Source organism: Abramis brama, assembly GCF_963993115.1.
Source record: "Abramis brama genome assembly, chromosome: 8".
NCBI lineage: Eukaryota > Metazoa > Chordata > Actinopteri > Cypriniformes > Leuciscidae > Abramis > Abramis brama.
The window spans coordinates 42,881,592-42,902,590 of NC_139970.1; the positions used below are offsets into that span (position 1 = coordinate 42,881,592).

Consider the following 20,999-nt stretch of genomic DNA (forward strand, 5'->3'; position numbering starts at 1 on the left):
GGATCAGTTTGTTCAGACAGTGTCGTCAGGATCTAGTACAGATAGTCAGCTTATTTACTTTGCATGTGTCAAATAATAAATATAAAATTAATGAGCATAGTTAATTACAACAAATTAATTTTCACAAAATCTGGGTTGCAATGGAAGTGAATCTAAATGTTAAAATAAACGTGTTTAACATTGAAGAAAAAACTTTGTTTCCATCGCAATGCCATTAAACAAGTTTTAACTTTTAAATTACACTTTTAAATTACACAATTTCATCAAAACCTTGATTTTTTTTTTGCTCTAAAAAAAAAAATGGAAGTGTCAAAATTGGCATCAAATGCTGAACTTAAACTGGAATATTCCTATAGAATCAACATGAAATCAAATCAAAATTTAATTTATTAAAGTAGGCATGAAATGAACATTCACTATCCATTTCTAAATGCGTGATATTGATCTTGCAATATATTTCCTTAAAAAATAATAACTTGACCTCATAAATTTTAATCAAAATGATTAAAACATGTTGAACGGTGCAGCATTTGAGCTTTAACCAGGAATCAGACATTATCATCTGATGTTCAACAGGTAAAATAATCATAATGATCAATATTTCCTTCATGTGAGTCTCGTTTATACAGTCAGTAACATGTAAACAATCCCATCAGACTGAACTCATGCGAAGTAAATCCTGTTCAGGTGTGAGAATACACACAGAACACTTCAAATGTGAGGAGACTGAAACACATTTATCACATTTGACACTTTAAACAGGAACAGATCATCTAAATCAGTCACACTTTACAGAAAAAGTCTCATGTGTTAACGTCCATAAACTAACAATGAGCAATATATATATTACAGCATTCATTAACCTTCGTTAATGTTAGTTCAGTGTTACAGATGTAGTAAATGCTAATATTAACTAAGATTAATAAATGCTTTCGAAGTATTAATCATTGTTAAATAATGTTCACAAATGAAACCTGACTGATGAAAACACTGAGATAAATGTGGCTCAGCTGCTCGAGGCTTCGCTTCACGACGTCCTACATTAAAGCTTTCAGTGAGGGAGTCCAGCTCACCCCTGCGGCATCATGGGATTTTAGACACGCCACACTGCAAAAAATGACTTTTGCTTTGGTTTCCAGTACAAATATCTACACATTCTTAAATCAAGATACATTTACTAGAGAAGCAAACAGTCTTAAAGGGACAGTTCACCCATAAATGAACATTCTGTCATTATTTACTGTTCTAAACATGCATGAAGTTTTCTTATGTTGAACATAAAGGAAGATATAGTGAAGAATGCTGGTATTCAAACAGTTGCCGGAGATATAGAGAAAAAAAAAATACTATGGAAGTCAATAGGGACCAGAAACTGTTTGATTACCAACATTCTTCACTATATCTTCCTTTATGTTCAACATGCAGGTTTAGAACAGTAAATAATAATTTTTGGGTGAACTAGCGAAGCCTTGTTTTCTGAAAAATCAAAATGAAGTGAGTTTGTGCTTTAAACAAGAACAAATATCCACTAATAAGAGTCAGAAATATCAACTTAATTCAAAAGAAAAGTATTTTTCTGACCCCATTGTCAGATATTTTTAATATTTTAATCATAAACTCACTTCATTTTGATACATTTTCACTAATACCTTCAGTCATTTAGCATCTTCTCCAGTAAATGCGTCTTGATTTAAGAACGTTTAGATGTTCGTACTGGAAAACGAGTCGTGTGTGTGTGTGTGTGTGCAGTGTGGTGTGGTTTGGTCCTGGCGAGATCAAGGCACACGTGAAAGCTGGACCTCATCGGCTTCCCGTTGCATGCTGGATCATGAGCAGACCGGCGCGCTCCTGATACTGCCGGACCTTCGCGGACGCGACCCTCGCGCTCAGGTCGATGGGCCGCTCCAGGAAGTTGACCAGAACCTGCTCGGTCAGTAAAGAGGCCAGAATCTGCTCGAAGCTGACGGACCAGTGCGCGTCCGAGTCTCTGGAGGCGTCCTCTGCGTGGTGCCCAGCCTCCCCGATCTGCAGAACCAGACTGGTGACCATCCCGATGGCCTGGAAGAGCTCGGCCTCGCACGGCTCGCCGTGAAACATGCTGTACAGCGTCTTACAAAACTGGATGAACTCCCGCTGATGAGACAAATCACACAAAGAGACTTCTGAGTTATTAGATTCTCAGTAAATGTGCTCGACACGACCTCCATCTGCAGTTTGAGTCGCATTTGTCAACACCTTCACAAACTTGTAATGAGAAGCTTTAAAGGGGTCATCGGATGCCTGTTTTCCACAAGTTGGTATGATTCTTTAGGTCTTCATGTAAAGTTTGTAACATACAGTACTGTGCAAAAGTCTTAGGCATGTTAATAAAATAAAATGCTGTAAAGTGAATGCTTTCAAAAATAAAATCACAAATTGAATTTATTTATGATTTAACTTCTATTAACTAATTCAAATCAATATATGGTGTAACGACCCTTAACATGCCTAAGACTTTTGCACAGTACTGTACGTATATAGTGAAGTGATATACAGCTGCTTTTACAGCAGACTTTATATTAGTTTCATATTTGATGGTTTGCATCATTGATTCTGGTATTCTTCTGTTTATTACAGTGAAATAATCTGTAATGTATAAAGCGCTGTGAAATAAAGCTGACTTGACTGAGATGAAACCCAACAAAACGCAGCGAGGATCATCACTTGTACATGAGTGAGTTTGGTTTCTGATGAGTTTTGTGATTAAATATCCTAAACATACAATATTAGCATATTAATATAAGTCCATAAACCTAAGATGAAGGTTCACCTGGTTCATGTGAGGAAGAGGCTTCTCCTCATCCTTGTCTTTGCCTTTGCTCAAGTCCTCCAGCATCTGCCGCAGTTGCTCTTCATAACTCTTACTCTCTCCTACAAACACATGATCAAACATCATCACAGGAGCAGTGAGCTGAAAACACGACGTTCACACGGCCGAGAGACCCACCATTGGGCAGGTTCACATAGAGAGGTCTGGTGGTGGACAGGACGGGACTCACAGGAGACGAGTCTTCTGCGTTCTCATTCAGCGCTGTGGAGGAAACATCACAATCATGAGCTCTCCATGTCCACTGCTAATCATGCTAATGAGAGTTAGCTGCTATCAATTCAAGATGGGACACTGTGGGGTTCAAAAGACAATTCATTTTCTGAAATATTATCAGTTTGACTGCACTGACACTATCAGATGAGAGCTACACTTGAACTTGACTAATGACTCTACTGTATAAAGCGCTGTAGAAATAAAGGCGACTTGATTTGACATTAATGCACTGCGAAAAATGATGTCTTGTTTTCCAGTGCAAATATCTAAACATTCTTAAATCAAAATACATTCACGTGAGAAGCAAAATGACTTAATATATTAAGTCTTGTTTTCTGAAAACAATTAGTTTTTGCTTAAAAGAACAAATTTTTTTTTTCTGACCCCATTAGAAGATTTTTTCTTGATTTAAGCAAAGAAATTTGCTTCATTTTGATAAATTTTTAAGAAAACGAGACTTAATATAATATATTAAAAATGCTTTTTTCCATGTTCTTCTGTCTTTAGTGTGTATTGTTGCTGTTTGAGCAGGAAAAAGCTCAAAGAAAAAGAGACAACGAAAAAGTCCCTCTGAACTCCTGAAACGCCTCCACTGTAGTCTTGAGTTTCTTCCAGGATCGAACACATCACAATATTCCTCATTATAATAATTCATACGCAGAATAAAGGGGCGGGGCCTGGTTGAGTTAGTAGTGTGTTAAACTGGCGGTTATGGTAATTAGGGGCGGGACATTTCCCAAACACACTCGAAGCGCTCGACCAATCACAACACACTGCTCCAGCCGACCAATCAGAGCACAGTGTGCTTTTCAGAAGGAGGGGCTTCATAGAGACAGGAAGTAAACACAGCGTTACTGACAGACTGGGAAGAGAGGAGCCGCAACAATGGAGAATATGAGGAAAATAATCAACATTCAAGCAGGAAAACCTGTTCCTGTTCTAGTAGACACTAAATTAAGACTGAAAAAGGACATTAAAAGTCTGTTTGCCCCTCAAGTTGATTAATTTGTACTTGAAAACAAGACTAAAATAATGATTAGGATAACTATTTTTTGCAGTGTGCATTAATCCAGTGTGAGAGTCAATGACGCCGGCCTGAAGCAGTCAGAGGTGATGAACCTGGTGGGATGTGCAGTCGATACAGGAGCCTGATCTTCTCATTCAGCTCCTCACAGTACAGAACATCTGCAGAGAAAGAGTCACGAGTCAATGAGGACAGAACGCATGTGTGACCCTGGACCACAAAACCAGTCTCGAGTCGCACGGGTATATCTGTGGCGATAGCCAACAATACATTGTATGGGTCAAAATTATCGATTTTTCTTTTATGCCAAAAATCATGAGGATATTAAGTAAAGATCATGTTCCATGAAGATATTTTGTAAATTTCCTACCGTAAATATATAAAACATTTATTTTTGTGAGTGAATGCAGCACAATCGTGAACATAAATGAACAACTTTAAAGGAGATTTTCTCAATGTTTCAATTTTTTTGCACCCTCAGATTCCAGATTTTCAATAGTTGTGTCTCGACCAAATATTGTCCTATCCTAACAAACCATACATCAATGGAAAGCTTATTTATTTTGATGTATAAATCATGTTTTGTGGTCCAGGGTCACACGTATATTTCGTGAATAAGCCACACGCACACACACAGTCCTACCCAGCATCTGCACGAACTGAGAGAAGTTTATGAGGTTGTCTCTGTCCTGGTCCAGCAGTGTGAAGGTGCGCTGGGCGACAGTATCGGTGTGTGTGCCGCAGATCCAGGGCGTCAGCAGCTCGAACAGGCTCTTAAACTGAGCTCGGTCCACGAAGTAGCGTTCGGCAGAGACGCCCATCGCAGGAGAGACACCAGAGGAACTGCACACGCCGTCACCCCAGTACAGACTGATGAAATGCTCTGTCTGAAACACACACTTCATCATCATTTATCAACCATGGCGAGATGCTGCATGTGAATAGGGTAAAATGTTAACTAATAGATATCTAATATATATATATATACTAATATATATTATATTGTATATTGTTAAATATATCAGATATACTAATATATATTGTTTAAATATGCAAATGAGGCATTTTCTAATTAAATATGCATTAATTTGCATAGATTTCCAGAACATAAATCTGAACATTGTAAAAAGAAATTATGTACAAGAGAATCAAAAAAATATTAATAACAGATTATGTTGCAGTCAAAGTATGATTTTTTTTTACTATTTTGCTAGATAAATACCTTAACCAAGTTTAGTGTTTTGTTCTTCCCTCATATTTAATATATAATATGTATATTATTATATATTTATATTATATTATATTATATTATATTATATTATATTATATTATATTATATTATATTATATTATATATATTTATTTATTTATTTATTTATTTTCCTCATAATTTGAAAGTTTAATGAACTTGTAGGGTCAGTGAAAACAAATATCCCCTCCGGACGTCACATTTGGCCACTACTGTATATACAATCAGAAAGTTTGAAGTAATGTAAGTTTTGAGAGACTAGTAAAGATGAAAACATCTTTCATTCTACTCAATAAATGTGATCACACACACCTTGAAGAGGTCGTAGAGCTCAGACAGGTTTTCCTGTGACAGTGACACGTCTGGGGTGACCAATCGCAACTGAAAACACACCACAAAAGTTCAACCGCAGTAAAAACACACACAGAAGCATCTGAGAGAGAGAGAGCCTCGAGGCGAAGGGAAGTCTCACTGCGTTGTCTTTGGTGGTGTCTTCGTGAGCCTGCAGGACCTGGACACGGTGGCGGCACCTCAGCATCTCCAGATGCTTCACGGTCACACTCCCAAATTTCTAGCAAGAAACAAAGAGGAAGATGAAGAATTAGTGAGCTTTTACTGACAGAACGAGCAGATGATGACATCAGAGGATCTAGAGCTGATCGGTTTCATCACTTCAGCAGCTGGAATGTTCCTAACATTCTTAAACTCTTGATGTTGTTTTCAGGCTCTACTAGAACAGGTTTTCCTGCTTGAATGTTGATTATTCTCCTCATATTCTCCATTGTTGCAGCTCCTCTCTTCCCAGTCTGTCAGTAACACTCTGTTTACTTCCTGTCTCTATGAAGCCCCTCCTTCTGAAAAGCACACTGTGCTCTGATTGGTCGGCTGGAGCAGTGTGTTGTGATTGGTCGAGCGCTTCCAGTGTGTTTTGGAAATGTCCCGCCCCTAATTACCATAACCGCCGGTTTAACACACTACTAACTCAACCAGGCCCCGCCCCTTTATTCTGCGTATGAATTATTATAATGAGGAATATTGTGACGTGTTCGATCCCGGAAGAAACTCAAGACTACAATGGAGGCGTTTCAGGAGTTCAGAAACACTGACACTGATATAGAGAAGAACTCCCGCTGGAGGGACTTTTTCATGCTCAAACAGCAACAATACACACTAAAAACTGTTAATCCAACAAAAATTATATTTTGAGTGATGAGCCAAGTTAAAACGCTCGCTTACTAATTTTAACCCTTGTTCGGGATCTTTTTGACCCCAAATGGCATGAGACTTTGTACAGTTTTCAACACTTTCTAGATCTGCAAATAAAAAAATGTATTGGAATAATATCTGTTTTTATCAAATCAAATCAAATCAAGTATATTTGTATAGCGCTTTTCACAATACAGATTGTATCAAAGCAGCTTCACAGTATTAAATTAAAATAAAATAATACAACAAGGTTTGTTTCTAGTGGAATTTATTGATTGATAGAATGAAATTAAATATCCCCAAAATATCCCCAACTGAGCAAGCCAAAGGCAACAGTGGCAAGGAACTGAAAAAAACTCCATCAGGTGACCTAATGGAGAAAAAAAGAAAAAAAAACCTTGGGTGAACCCAGGCTCAGTCGGGGGCCAGTTCTCCTCTGGCATTTATGAACTAGAGGCCGGATTGTAGTTTGTAAGATTGAAAATATTATATGAATGCCTGGCCGAAAAGATGCGTCTTTAATCTAGTTTTAAACTGGGAGAGGGAGTCTGAGCAACGAACAGTATCAGGAAGACTATTCCAGAGTTTCGGAGCCAAATGTGAAAATGCTCTCCCTCCTTTAGTTGATCTGGATATCCTAGGTATGACCAAAAGCCTCGAATTTATTGATCTTAAAGAGCGCGATGGATTATAGGGCGATAGAAGATCCGTTAAATAGACTGGAGCTAAGCCGTTTAGGGCTTTATAAGTCAGTAGCAATACCTTATAATTAATACGGAACTTTATAGGTAACCAATGCAGTGATGATAAAATCGGTGTTATATGATCATATTTTCTTGATCTAGTAAGAACTCTAGCGGCGGCATTTTGGACTAACTGTAGCTTGTTTATTGAGGATGCAGGACAACCGGCTAATAAAGCATTACAGTAATCTAGTCTCGAGGTCATGAATGCATAAGCTAACTTTTCTGCATCGGAAACTGATAGCATATTACGTAGCTTAGCAATGTTTCTAAGGTGGAAAAAGGCTGTTTTGTAACATATGAAATATGATTTTCAAAAGACAGGTTGCAGTCTAATATAACACCCAGGTCTTTTACTGTAGAGGATAAAGTAACAGGACATCCTACGATGTCAAAGTTGTATTGTGAGAGGTTCTGTGGGCGGTTTTTTGAACCGATAAGTATTACCTCTGTCTTGTCTGGATTTAATAAAAGAAAATTACGCGTCATCCAATCTTTTATATCTTTAACACATTCTGTCAATTTGGATAATTTAGCGTTTTCATCCGGCCGTGATGAAATATATATTTGAGTGTCATCAGCATAACAATGGAAACTAATTCCATGTTTCCTTATAATATTTCCAAGTGGCATCATATATATTGAGAATAATAGAGGGCCTAACACAGATCCCTGCGGCACTCCATAGTTTACTGGAGTTATGATCGATTTTTCTCCATTTAAATAGACAAAATGGTAGCGGTCAGATAAGTATGATCTAAACCAGCTTAATGCTTGTCCTTGAACACCAGTGTAGTTTTGTAGTCGATCTAAGAGTATTGTGTGATCTATAGTATCGAACGCAGCACTTAGATCAAGTAAAACTAGTATTGAGATGCAGCCTTGGTCAGAAGCTAAGAGTAAATCATTTGTGATTTTAACGAGCGCAGTTTCAGTGCTATGATGCGGCCTGAATCCTGACTGAAACTTTTCATAGATGTCATTTTCTTGCAAGAAAGAGCCCAGTTGGGCGGACACAACTTTTTCTAGTATTTTAGACATAAATGGAAGATTTGAAATGGGTCTGTAATTTGCTAGATTATTATGATCTAATTGTGGTTTCTTAATGAGAGGTTTTATAACTGCCAGTTTAAATGTTCTTGGAACATGACCTAAAGATAAAGACGAGTTAATAATATTGAGGAGAGGCTCTTCCACTACAGGTAACACTTCCTTCAGTAGTTTAGTTGGTATAGGATCTAATAAACATGTTGTTGTTTTAGATGAAGTGATAAGTTTATTTAACTCTTTTTGTTCTATAGTTGTAAAGCATTGTAATTGTTCTTGCGGGGGGAAAATTGAGGCTGAATTATAAGGCGCGATTGAGGATTGAACGTTTACAATTGTGGTTCTGATGTTTTCTATTTTCTCAGTGAAGAAGTTCATGAAATCATTACTACTAAACTGTAACGGGATATTTTGTTCGGGTGACGTCTGTTTATTTGTTAGTCTAGCCACGGTGTTAAATAAAAACCTAGGATTGTTTTGGTTATTTTCTATTAGTTTGCGGAGGTGCTCAGCCCTGGACGCTTTTAGGGCCTTTTTATAACGTGACATACTTTCTTTCCACGCGATTCTAAAGACCTCTAAATTAGTTTGTTTCCATTTACGCTCTAAATTACGGGTTTCTCTCTTTAGAACATGCGTAGTATTATTGTACCATGGTGCTTTAATTTTCTCTCTGACCTTTTTTAATTTAATGGGTGCAACAATATCCAATTTTCTAGAGAGAATGGTGCTTAATAAAATTGAATAAAATGGATTTTATGTCAGTGTGGAAAAAAAGTCACACTCAGACAACAAAATATATATATATATATATATATATATATATATATATATATATATATATATATATTTTTTTTTTTAAACATGTAATTTTACTCAGTTTATTAATATTTTTACTCCACATTTATGTAGTTTTTGGAGGATTTATTATCTTTTTAAAATTTATATAAATAAATGTAAAACATTTTTTTTTATACAAACACAGCTTTTAAATGTAAAATTCTCTTTATATAAAAGACCCACATTTCTAACTTTCATTCATGAGGATAACATGGAAAAGTTTTACATTAATTTGACATGGTTGACATGATTTTTGCCCATCTTTTGGAAAATGCCGTTTTAAAAATAATAAATGATCACTTTAACCAGTAGATGGCTGCAGAGCTCCACTATTTACTATTTGCCATTTGCACATGTTTATCCATGTTTTTTTTGTGTTTTTATAAACCTATTAAAAACATATATATTTTTATTTATTTATATAAATTTTAATTTACTCCAAACCTCCTGGGTTAATCTTCTGTTGGTAAAAATCATATTATAATTGATATTCAGCATTATTATTGATTTGACTTCACTTCACTGATTCTGTTATATTTCTGTTTATTACTGTGAAGCTGCTTTGAAACGATCTGTATTGTATAAAGTCCAATAGAAATATTATTTTTGCTTTGTGTCCCTGCCTGTGAGAATATGAATTTTAAAAAGAAAACAGATCATTCTTGCTGTTAAATAGAAATAATACAAACTACAGTATTTTTCATTTCAGGTTTGCAGGTGTGTGTAAGTGTGTGTGCGTAGTGATGCGGTCCGGCAGACACACACACACACCTCATAGGCATCAGTGATGAGAGTGGTGATGTTTAGATGCTGAGAAGCTCCTGTGTCTTCAGGACAAACATGTGACTCCTCCTCGTGTCTGACCTGCTCGAGGAAACTAACACGCACACACACACACACACACACACACACACCAGTTAAATGATTCTTCAGACAGATCGTTTAATCACTCATTTCAACTTCAGTACAAAGTTGTTAAGCTTGATTCATTTGTGTGAATTATTTCAAAATGTCTGCTTGATTCATAACTGGTTAAACGATTTGTTCACATTATCATAAAAAAATGTTCATGAGTCATTTTTCATTTATTACAATGTTTAGTAAATATATGTTTACTTGCATTGCTGTTTATGACTATGTATTGTTGTATTGGTGAATATAAATGAAATGGCTAAAAATGAAATGGTTAATTGAAATTATTAATGAAAAAAATGATTAAGTATGAAGTATTAAATAATGAAAAATTATTAAACATTAAATGTAATTTAATATAATATAAAATAACTTAAATTACTAATAAAAATGATTAAATATGAAATATTGGTGCATATAAATTATTATTTTTTTAAATATGAAATATTTAAATGATTAATTGAAACAACTAAGAAATTAAATGATTAAATATGAAATATCGGTGCATATGAATATGAAAAATGATGAACGAAAAATTATTTATAGGAAATATTGGTGCATATAAATGAAAGTGATTAAATATGAAATATTTAATGATTAATGAAAAAGTATTAAATATGAAATATTGCTGCATATAAATAAAAATGGTAAACCATTAAATATTTAATGATTCATTGAAATAATTAATGAAAAAATGATTAAACATGAAATATTAAATGATTAACGAAAACGTGAATAAATATGAAATATTGGTGCATATTAATGAAAATGATTGAATATGAAATATTGAATGATTGATTGAAATGATAAATGGAAAAATATGGTTACCGGTAAACATTAAATATTGGTAGATATAAACTTAAATGCTTAAATATGAAATAGTGCATATAAATGAAAATGATTAAACATGATTCTTCCTCAAGTTCATTTAGTGAAAAACATTGTGCAAACATGCCTTGATTATTTGCACTAGATTTGACTGTATTTTACTTCTTCACATAAAAGTATGTATGTTTATGTTCTTTACATAAAACATTAGAATCTGCTTAAATACAATGATTGATTAATTAATTCTGACAATCAATAATCAATAATCAATATAAGCACACTGAACATCATCTTTGATCTGTCAGTGGATCACCTGGTCAGTATCATCAGCGCGTGTCCATCATCGGTGCACGAGCTCAGCTCGACTGCATTGGCGTCCAGCACCGCCAGGCCGATCTGGAAGATGGACCTGATGCCGCTGTAGAAGAAGCAGTCGAGGACACACAGCGCGCTGCGGAACGGCAACACACTCACGAACAGCGTCAGGAACCACGTGAGCGACGCCGAGGCCAGCGGAGAGAGGTCCGGGACCAGGGCCGACAGATCCGGGAGACGCTCACGAACCAGCTCCTCAAACACTGACTGATCCACCTGAGCTCCTGACAGAGAGGAACAGGAAGTGACATCGTCATACAGGCTCGTGAGAGACAAACCAGCACAAACTCCTAGTTTCAGACCTGAATGTTCTTCACAGTTTTGTTAAAACTAGAACTTTTCTGGTCTGGTTCTCATTCACTGAATAAAGATTAAGAAGGATAAAAAAAAAAAAAATTCTACTCAACAGAGCTTGACGAGACTGAAAAATAAATAAATAATGCACATTCGTTATATGATGTTTTAGGATTTTATTAATTTCCATAACTTTTCCAGGCTTCCTCTTGTATGTTTTCCAAGTTTTTGTCTTATTTTAAGTCCTCTTGAGGCCCTCTAGTGGAGAAGCACTTCTTAGCAAATGCACAATAGCACTTTTTTCCCTTTTGATTTGTGAACAGTATCATTAGTATCATTGAGACACTATTATACTCAATAAATAAATAGTTTGAATGTCATTTTTTTTTCATTTTAAGTTAACATTTTAGTAATTTTGTTGTGTTTTTACTATTTGTTTTTAGTTTTAAATTTTTGTCTTTTTTAGTAATAGGTCTTTATAGTGTTTATTCATTTTATTGTAGTATTTTTAGTACATCAACTAAATGAAAATGAGAAATGTTTATTTGGCAACTAGCTGAATTTTATTTTTTTCTAATATTTTATTTAAGTTAATTTTATTTAATTTTTTTTTTTATTATTATTTTATTTAGTTTTAGTTAACTATAAAAACCCTGTTTCTGAATCTTTTTTAGTCTTTTTTTAGTAATAGGTCTTTATATTTTTATTACATCAACTAAATGTAAATGATAAATGTTTATTTGGAAACTAGCTGAAATAAAATAAATCTACATTTTTAATATTTTATTTCAGTAAATTGTATTTCAAGTTACATTTTTATGTAAGTTAATTTTAATGTATTTTAAGTAAAAAAAAAAAAATGTTGTTTCATTTATTTTTAGTTAACTATAAAACCCCTGTTTACTGAAATTGATCTGGACAAGTTTTTGTGAGACTGACTTGACTAATCTGAATCAGTTCAAAACATTTCAAAAACATTTACAACATCATACTGTAAAAATCTGAGGGAGAGCAAAGCAGCGAAGGCATTTAGAAGCAAAACAGAGTGATATTAAATCACACACACACACCGATGACTCTGCGGTTGAAGTAGTCGGGCAGCATCCGCTCACACACCGTCACCAGCAGCCAGAAAGCTTCTTCTTCTTTGGTGTACAACAGCATCACAGATGCCAAGATGTTCATGGACTACAGAGAAGACAAACATCAGTTTTTAATGTGTTGGAGAAGTGTGTTCGGTTCCTCAAACGCTCGAGTTTTATTACGTTTTCCAACTGTACATTGATTAAGAATCAAATGGCTAGAATTTATTCACACTTCTATTATTGAATCAAACGTATCATCAGCGCTCGGATTCGCTTCCATGGTGCCGTCAAGTATGACTCGCAGTCTGTGAGGTAAACTAAACGCTATTGGCTATTTGGAAAGGGGGAGGAGCCATTCAATATGTCCCGCCTTTGCTTCCTGTTTCAGTGGAAATTACGTCCACGCATCAAACAAAGCTGATCGTTCCAAGGCACTTCAGTGGGCCTTTAACGCACAAGGTTTATGTAACATCCATTACAGAGCATTTCAAGTGGGCAGGTTTCTCTCAAACTGGCCAAATATCACTGATCTATGATCAAACTCACCTGACAGTATTCGTTGGTGAACTCATACTTTGAAAAGTAATGCATTACAATATTGCGTTACTCCCTTAAAAAGTAACTAAGTGTGTGCGTTAGTTACTTTTGTAGAATGGTAATGCGTTACGTTACTTTTGCTTTACTTTTTTCCCCACCTGGGCTGGGCTTGTTTTTTTATAACAAAAAAAGTTATATTTTTGGGCAAATATAAAGACCCTTTCACACCAAAAGTGAAATAACTTGGATTCATGTAATGAGTTACTTTACTAGTTACTTGAAAAAGTAATCTGATTACGTAACTCCAGTTACAGTTACCCCAACACTGATTTCAAGTGGGCAGGTTTCTCTCAAACTGGCCAAATATCACTGATCTACTGATCAAACTCATACTTTGAAAAGTAATGCATTACAATACTGCGTTACTCCCTTAAAAAGTAACTAAGTGTGTGTATAACAAAAAAAGTTATATTTTTGGGCAAATGTAAAGACCCTTTCACACCAAAAGTGAAATAACTTGGATTCATGTAATGCGTTACTTTACTAGTTACTTGAAAAAGTAATCTGATTACGTAACTCCAGTTACAGTTACCCCAACACTGATTTCAAGTGGGCAAGTTTCTCTCAAACTGGCCAAATATCACTGATCTACTGATCAAACTCATACTTTGAAAAGTAATGCATTACAATATTGCGTTACTTCCTTAAAAAGAAACTAATTGTGTTACTAAGTTATTTTTTCCCCCACCTGGGCAGGGCTTGTTTTTTTTATAACAAAAAAGGTATATTTTTGTGCAAATGTAAAGACCCTTTCACACCAAAAGTGAAATAACTTGGATTCATGTAATGAGTTACTTTACTAGTTACTTGAAAAAGTAATCTGATTGCGTAACTCCAGTTACTTGTAATGAGTAACACCCCATCACTGATTTCAAGTGGGCATGTTTCTCTCAAACTGGCCTAATCTCAGTGATCCGCTGGTTGAACTCACCTGACAGTATCCGATGGTGGGGTTTCGGTAGGCGTAGGCGGTGAGGACCCGGCGCAGGGCAGAGATTCCCGTGTCGTTCTGAAACGCCGGATGCTCCGGGAGCGAGCGATGAAGATCTCGCTCTATTTCCTCGGTAGCGATGCTCGTTTCGCCCCGGCATTTCTCCAGCAGATTAGCGTAGTAGTTTGGATGAGCGGCCAGCGAGGAACTCGCGTCTGTGGGCGGGACGTTACACACACAATAAAGTGTCAAATCAAAGTAAATGTAAAACGAAAAGTAAAACAAAGATGAGGTTGTCATTCAAATCATAGACAAACACAAACAGTGCACTAAAGACAACTTTTACCATCATTTGATGAACTTTGCACTATTATTGAACTGAACTGAATCAACATAGAATTGAATAATGACACTTGTCTTTATAGAGCTGCTTTACAGCAGAATTTGTCTCATATTTGATGGTTTGCATCATTGATTTCCTGTTTATTACTGTGAAACTGCTGTGAAACGATCTGTATTGTATAAATCACTGTAGAAATAAAGCTGACGAACAGCTTGCGTCTCCTAAGAACTAAAGTTTTGTTCTCCAGAACTCTGTGGTGGAATATTCCTCACATTAAATCACTGAAGCAAAAACATGAGGAACAAAATCACAACATCATTTGTGCACTAATAAATATCAGATTAACTTATAATTCAATTGAAATAGGAACGGAAATCTATTTTAATATCAAATTAAGCAAGTTTCATGGCCATAAGAAGACAAGTTTGTACAATTTGAATCTATTTCAGTTTTAAGACCTGAATGTTCTTCCTACTCTTTTTAAACATTGAATTTAAATTACTTTTCTGGTCAGTCGTGATTTACTGAATAAAGATTAAAGATACAAATATTTTTTTATTACAATTTCTACCCAAAAAATTCTTATTTGTAACAAAAATGCCCATTGTGTATTAAGATTTGATTAATTTCCATAACTTTTCCAGGCTTTCACATATTCAGGTTTTCGAAGACTGTATGAATCCTGGATAAAAACAGTTGATTAAAATAATTTTAATGCATAGGTTTGCAAAACACATATGCAGAGGAATATGAATGAGTTGTGCATGGGGTTGGGGTTAGGGTTAGGGTTAGGGTTAGGGTTGCATTTTTCATGCTATTTTTGAATGCAATTATTTGATAAAATGAATAATCCGATAAATGCATAACACATGAGAGATTCCATGAAACGAGGTGATCGTGCTGCATGTAATAAAACTCCAGGCTGTGAGTGTCTATGAACATTTCTCCAGAAGGGGAAGTGAGACGCTGCACAGACGCTTGAGGCGCACAAATATAGAGAGACTAAAACCAGAACAAAAGAAAGTCACTTCCATGGTGTTGTGTGACCCAGTCTAACCCGATCAACCTCTCTCTCTCTCTCTCACCTGAGAAATGGAGCCAGAGTTCGCCGCGCAGAGACTCCGGGATCCCCAGCGTCACCAGCGTGCGGATCTTATCTGTGCGAAACATGTGAACGCCACGACCAAACTCCGTGAAGTGATCGTCCCATAAACGCTCTCTGACCTGCTCTGTGTTCTGATGGAGACAAACACACGCTCACATTTCACACCGACATTCAACAGGAAATTATTTGCATGAAAAGCATCTGTGTATTTTTAAAACCACATACTCTTCTCACAGACTCTTTTTCATATTTTTATTTGGTAACACTTTACAATAAGGTTCATTTGAAAACATTAGTTAACTACCTTAGTTAACATGAACTAAGAAGGAACAACACTTCTACAGCATTTATTAATCTTAAGTTAATATTAATGTCAACATTTACTAATACGTTATTAAAATCAAAGGTTGTATTTGTTAACATTAGTTAATGCGCTGTGAACTAACATGAACAAACAATGAACAGCTGTATTTTTATTAACTAACATTAACAAAGATTAATAAATACTGTAATAAATGTATTGCTCATTGTTAGTTCATGTTAGTTAATACATTAACTAATGAACCTTATTTTAAAGTGTTAAATTAAAATCAATGTACATTCATAAAACTATACTTAGTGTTATATTACATTAGCATTAAATTACAGTAAACTAGTTCACGGTGTTTGTGTGAGATGAGAAATTTGAAATCTGTCTCTCTTCTGACTAACAATGTATCTTGCAATATTTTTTAGCCCTTTTAGAAAGTTATAGAAACTCTATCATGTTTTTTTTCTTTTGCTATTGAAGCAAATGGGAACGCAAAAAAACAAATCACATTTGTTGTCGTGTCTGTTCACCACAACTATAGAAGTTATTTTTGGTATAGAGCCTAAACAAAATCTTATAGGAACAACAATTTTTATGATATTATGGACATGGTGATGGAAAAAATATGAGATGGGAGGAAAAATGATATTTCACTGCTTTTGTGTTCCTTCAAGAAACTCAAGCAAATGCAAAGTTTCTCAGGGGAACACAATAGTTTCGCTGGAGCACTTTTTTACACTTTCATTTTTTAGCTAATGCTACCGCTAACCCGGACGTCGACGTCACTTCAGTGATTTGGGAAAAGCCCGTAAAAGTCCTGCAGAAAGCGATCATAAGGATGTAGTGTAACGACGCCCAGTTCCAGGAATGCACTAATATTTTGTTGGTTGCATGCTTTTCCCAAACCACTGAAGTGACGTCAACGTCCGGGTTAGCGGTAGCATTAGCCGTCAGGCAAGTGTTATTTAAATAAACTCCTGATGTATTTACAAACTTTCCAACGCCTCGTTTTATGAGTACAGAACCTATTTGTGCTACTGTAGAAGTTTGGTCCATTCTGGGCATTATTAGTGCGGTAATTTACCAGATACAGCCTTGGATCCATTAGCGCCTGCACTAAGCCATCCGGCTGATATCTCTAAATAAGCTCTAACTTTAATAATGTTCGACCAAGGGAATAAAGGCTTCTGGGGGGTGTTTGGCTCGAGGTCATGGAGCAAAGGACCCTAGGTTGATTTTACTCCGAACCGTCCCTTTAACAGGTTCAGTCATGTGATGTAACTGATCTTCACCATGTGAGGTGTGTGTACTCACACTGATCATGTGTTTGGAGTCTGACTGACTGGGGGGGAATGTGGAAACGAGGGCGTCAGTGAGGACCGTGTGACGCAGAGCTTTATCAGAGATGATGATGCTGTTGTCTTCTTCGTCCGACTGGACGGTGTCGTAACAGAAGGTGTAATACGGTGTGGCGGAGATCTGGAACACAGAAAACACACGCTGCATCATTAAGCCTGGCTCAGACAGAATGCGTTTTTGCAATTAAAAATGCGAGACGCAGGGCACGAGAATAATATATAAACTGAACTGGGTCCGTATTCATCAAGCCCCTGAGATTTACTCACAAGAACACTGATAAGAATGGACTTAAGAGTAGAAATATTCTTGGCTCAAAGTTAGCTATCAAGCATCTCAGTCGTAATTCAAGTGAAGTGTAGGACTAAGTCTTAAAGGGTTAGTTCACCCAAAAATGAAAATTCTGTCAGTAATTACTCACCCTCACTACCCTGGTAATCCAGAGTTCTCACGAGAGCACAAGTTGAATTTGCTCAGTGAGTTACTCTGGTGTTGAGTAAATGCTCATTAAATATGCCCTCGATCCGAGCTGCACCAATCACAGCGGGTTATCTGATATAGGCGGGCCAGAGGCGAGATGACGACAGCGCTGTGACGTCGAAGTCATTAGTAAACATTGTAAGATGGCTATGGAGGAACACCAGTTGTTTGAAACGGCTTTGGCCGCTACAATGAACGCGTTAGACTTGGCCTTTTAACTAAAAGAGGAACAGAAGACGCCGCTCGAATCATTCCTTTGCAAGAAGGACGTTTTTGCTGTTTTGCCGACCGGATACGGCAAGAGTCTAATCTACCAGTTAGCTCCACTGGTAGCTAAGCGTATGGGGCTTGTTGTGATTGGTCGTAGTGTTAGCCAATTGCGTGCAGTGAGATTTTCAAATGTATGCTTGGTGCCGCCCCTCGAGCTGGCCGAGTTTCATTAGTCGATGCCAGACCATTAATCTTTCAGATTTAGGTCTGGATTTCCAGGCTACGCCCTCACCCTACTATAAATATGAAACTAAAACCGCCAGTAGGTGGCGGCAAGTCACTGTCTTAATAAATGAGTTGAGGAAGTCATTCATTCAACCAATTTGTTCAAACGGCTGATTCATTCGGGAAAAATAAGTGATTGTTCATTGAATCGTTAAAATGATTCGTTCAAAGTGTGGATTTTAGTTTTAAAAAAATCAGCGCTGTCTGTTGCATTGAGACTCTCGGTTTGATTTTGAAATTTTCGTCGGAGAAATAATAGTGAAAAAAAACAATATTGACAATATTATGTCTAAAAAGTAACTCACAATGTTAACTTAATGTTATTTTAACTGTTGTATAAAATAGATATCACATTTGCAATTGTGCACAGGAAAACGGCACTCTTGCTCATGTGATATTCTAATATAACAACATAAATATAAGACAAAAAACTCATTTGGGGACATACCTATAACTGCACACATCACGCAGTGAAAGCATGAGAGACAAGTGCGATGTCAGCTCACAGTGTCTCGTACATCGTTAAAACAATGATTACAATATCATCAGAGACGATACATATCGCAGATTCCTACGCACATAAAGAATGAACTTACAATTGAGCTGACATTTACCAACTTTCTTCTCCTTCTCTCCTCTCGCGTACATGAGACTGATGTAGGCTACTATGCTGCCGCGAATGACGCGAATTGTCACGTAAACAAGCAAATCCACAAATATAGAATAATAAAAAAAAGAATACGTACGCTAATTAGATAGTTTTAATTTGGAAAGCATTTAGATACGTCTAAGTCAAAGTGTCATCAAAAATTTAAGACCTTTCATAAGTAAAAATAAGACTTTAAGACTTTTTATAGCCTTAAATTTTTAAAATCTAATTTAAGACTTTTTAAGACTTTTTATGGATCCGCGGGAAGGAACCCTGTAATAATGTTCACCTGTAAAATATTCAGTGTGAATCTCCATATTTATTTGCAGGTATCATGTGCAGAGATGAACGAGTGATCATGTCTTCCATGCACTGATGAATTATATATAGTGACCTTTTCTAATATGTACAAAGGTTTGAAGAAGGAACAGGGCAGTTTGTAAATGTCAATGATTGAGTATCATCACAGCTCAAGAGCATCTCACTAATGTCTCCTGTTCTGCTTTACTCCATGTTCATCTGTTTTTAGTGTGTATTGTTGCTGTTTGAGCAAGAAAAAGTCCCTCCAGCGGGAGTTCTTCTCTATATCAGTGTCAGTGTTTCTGAAACGCCTCCATTGTAGACTTTCGGGAACGAACACATCACAATATTCCTATACGCAGAATAAAGGGACGGGGCCTGGTTGAGTTAGTTAGTAGTGTGTTAAACTGGTGGTTATGGTAATTAGGGGCGGGACATTTCCCAAACACACTCAAGGCGCTCGACCAATCACAACACACTGCTCCAGCCGACCAATCAGAGCACAGTGTGCTTTTCAGAAGGAGGGGCTTCATAGAGACAGGAAGTAAACAGAGCGTTACTGACAGACTGGGAAGAGAGGAGCCGCAACAATGGAGGATATGAGGAAAATAATCAACATTCAAGCAGGAAAACCTGTTGTAGAGCTCAAAAACAAAATCAAGACTTTGAAAAAGGGCATAATAGGTCCTCTTTAACAGACTAAACTGGGGTTCACACAAAAAGAAAGTTTTAGTACTCATACTCGTCCATCTCTAAACCGAACCATCAGACGTCAAGAGTACCGTGGATTTCTTGCGTTGGTCGTGTCCACGTATCAGATTCTGTTCCCAGTGCAGATCACGCAGTCGTCCTCGTACGTTCTCCACCAGCTCGTCACGATGAAGCAGCTCGATCAGCTGGAACGCACGCTTACACCGTACGCTAATGATGACGGGGTTGGGCAGAGCGCTGGTGCTCTCAGCCTTCTCAATGGAGAGGATCTGCACACACACACACACACACACACACACACACACACACACACACATTTCATTAATGCATCATCACATGTGAGCTTCAACCAAACAGGTAAAACATACTTAATGTTTCATAACAAATGTGTAGCGGTGTGATTGTTTGGGTAGCAAATCATTTTGATACATGACCAACTGATATCAAGGAAGCCAGTTTGCTTAATATTTCATTAAATAAAGCTACAACGTATCGGTTTACTTTAGCTTTTAACTAGTATTCTATGCATTGTGTTGTCATTACTCTGTGTTTATGTACCGTTTTATTATGCTATTTATATGTATTTGATGTTTATGTTTTTATGTAAAGCACTTTGAGCTGCATTCTATCCACGAATGGTGCAACATAAATAGTTTATTATTATTATTCACGATTCGATTTCCCGAATGTTTTTTGTAAATTTAGAACGATTCGATTCACAAAAAGATTTGATTAGATTTAGATATGACCAAGATTTTGATATAAATATAAATATATATATAAAATGATATTACGTAATATATACAGTATATTTAAATGTCTCGATATAGTTATTTTTGATGGAAATGGCAAGGTTGTAACTTTAGATGCCAGTGAAATTTTAAATCATTGATGAAAATAATTGATTCACAATTGGAAAAAAAAAAGAAAATCCATGATTTAAGATTGATGCATATGCAACCACCGACTTATGAAAACTACCATGCTTGCTATGCATGCATGCTTATTACCTCTAAACAACACTTCCAAATTAAGAAA

General features: G+C 36.3%; 1 protein-coding gene across 1 annotated transcript in view; it reads right to left on the reverse strand.

The window, feature by feature from the left end:
- Nucleotides 1-369: 369 nt before the first annotated feature.
- tbc1d8 (TBC1 domain family member 8) overlaps nucleotides 370-20,999 on the reverse strand; it is a 37,624-nt gene continuing 16,994 nt past the window's right edge. Inside the window, exons 7-20 of the mRNA XM_084122866.1 lie at nucleotides 20,033-20,230; nucleotides 17,285-17,449; nucleotides 15,641-15,791; nucleotides 14,213-14,427; nucleotides 12,670-12,787; nucleotides 11,244-11,529; nucleotides 9,962-10,067; nucleotides 5,827-5,925; nucleotides 5,667-5,735; nucleotides 4,750-4,993; nucleotides 4,202-4,267; nucleotides 2,987-3,070; nucleotides 2,810-2,910; nucleotides 370-2,133 (exon numbers count right to left, since the gene is read on the reverse strand). Of these exons, the coding sequence (XP_083978992.1) occupies nucleotides 1,801-2,133; nucleotides 2,810-2,910; nucleotides 2,987-3,070; nucleotides 4,202-4,267; nucleotides 4,750-4,993; nucleotides 5,667-5,735; nucleotides 5,827-5,925; nucleotides 9,962-10,067; nucleotides 11,244-11,529; nucleotides 12,670-12,787; nucleotides 14,213-14,427; nucleotides 15,641-15,791; nucleotides 17,285-17,449; nucleotides 20,033-20,230 (2,235 nt within the window). The 3' untranslated portion in view covers nucleotides 370-1,800. The remainder of the gene's footprint in view (nucleotides 2,134-2,809; nucleotides 2,911-2,986; nucleotides 3,071-4,201; nucleotides 4,268-4,749; nucleotides 4,994-5,666; nucleotides 5,736-5,826; nucleotides 5,926-9,961; nucleotides 10,068-11,243; nucleotides 11,530-12,669; nucleotides 12,788-14,212; nucleotides 14,428-15,640; nucleotides 15,792-17,284; nucleotides 17,450-20,032; nucleotides 20,231-20,999) is intronic.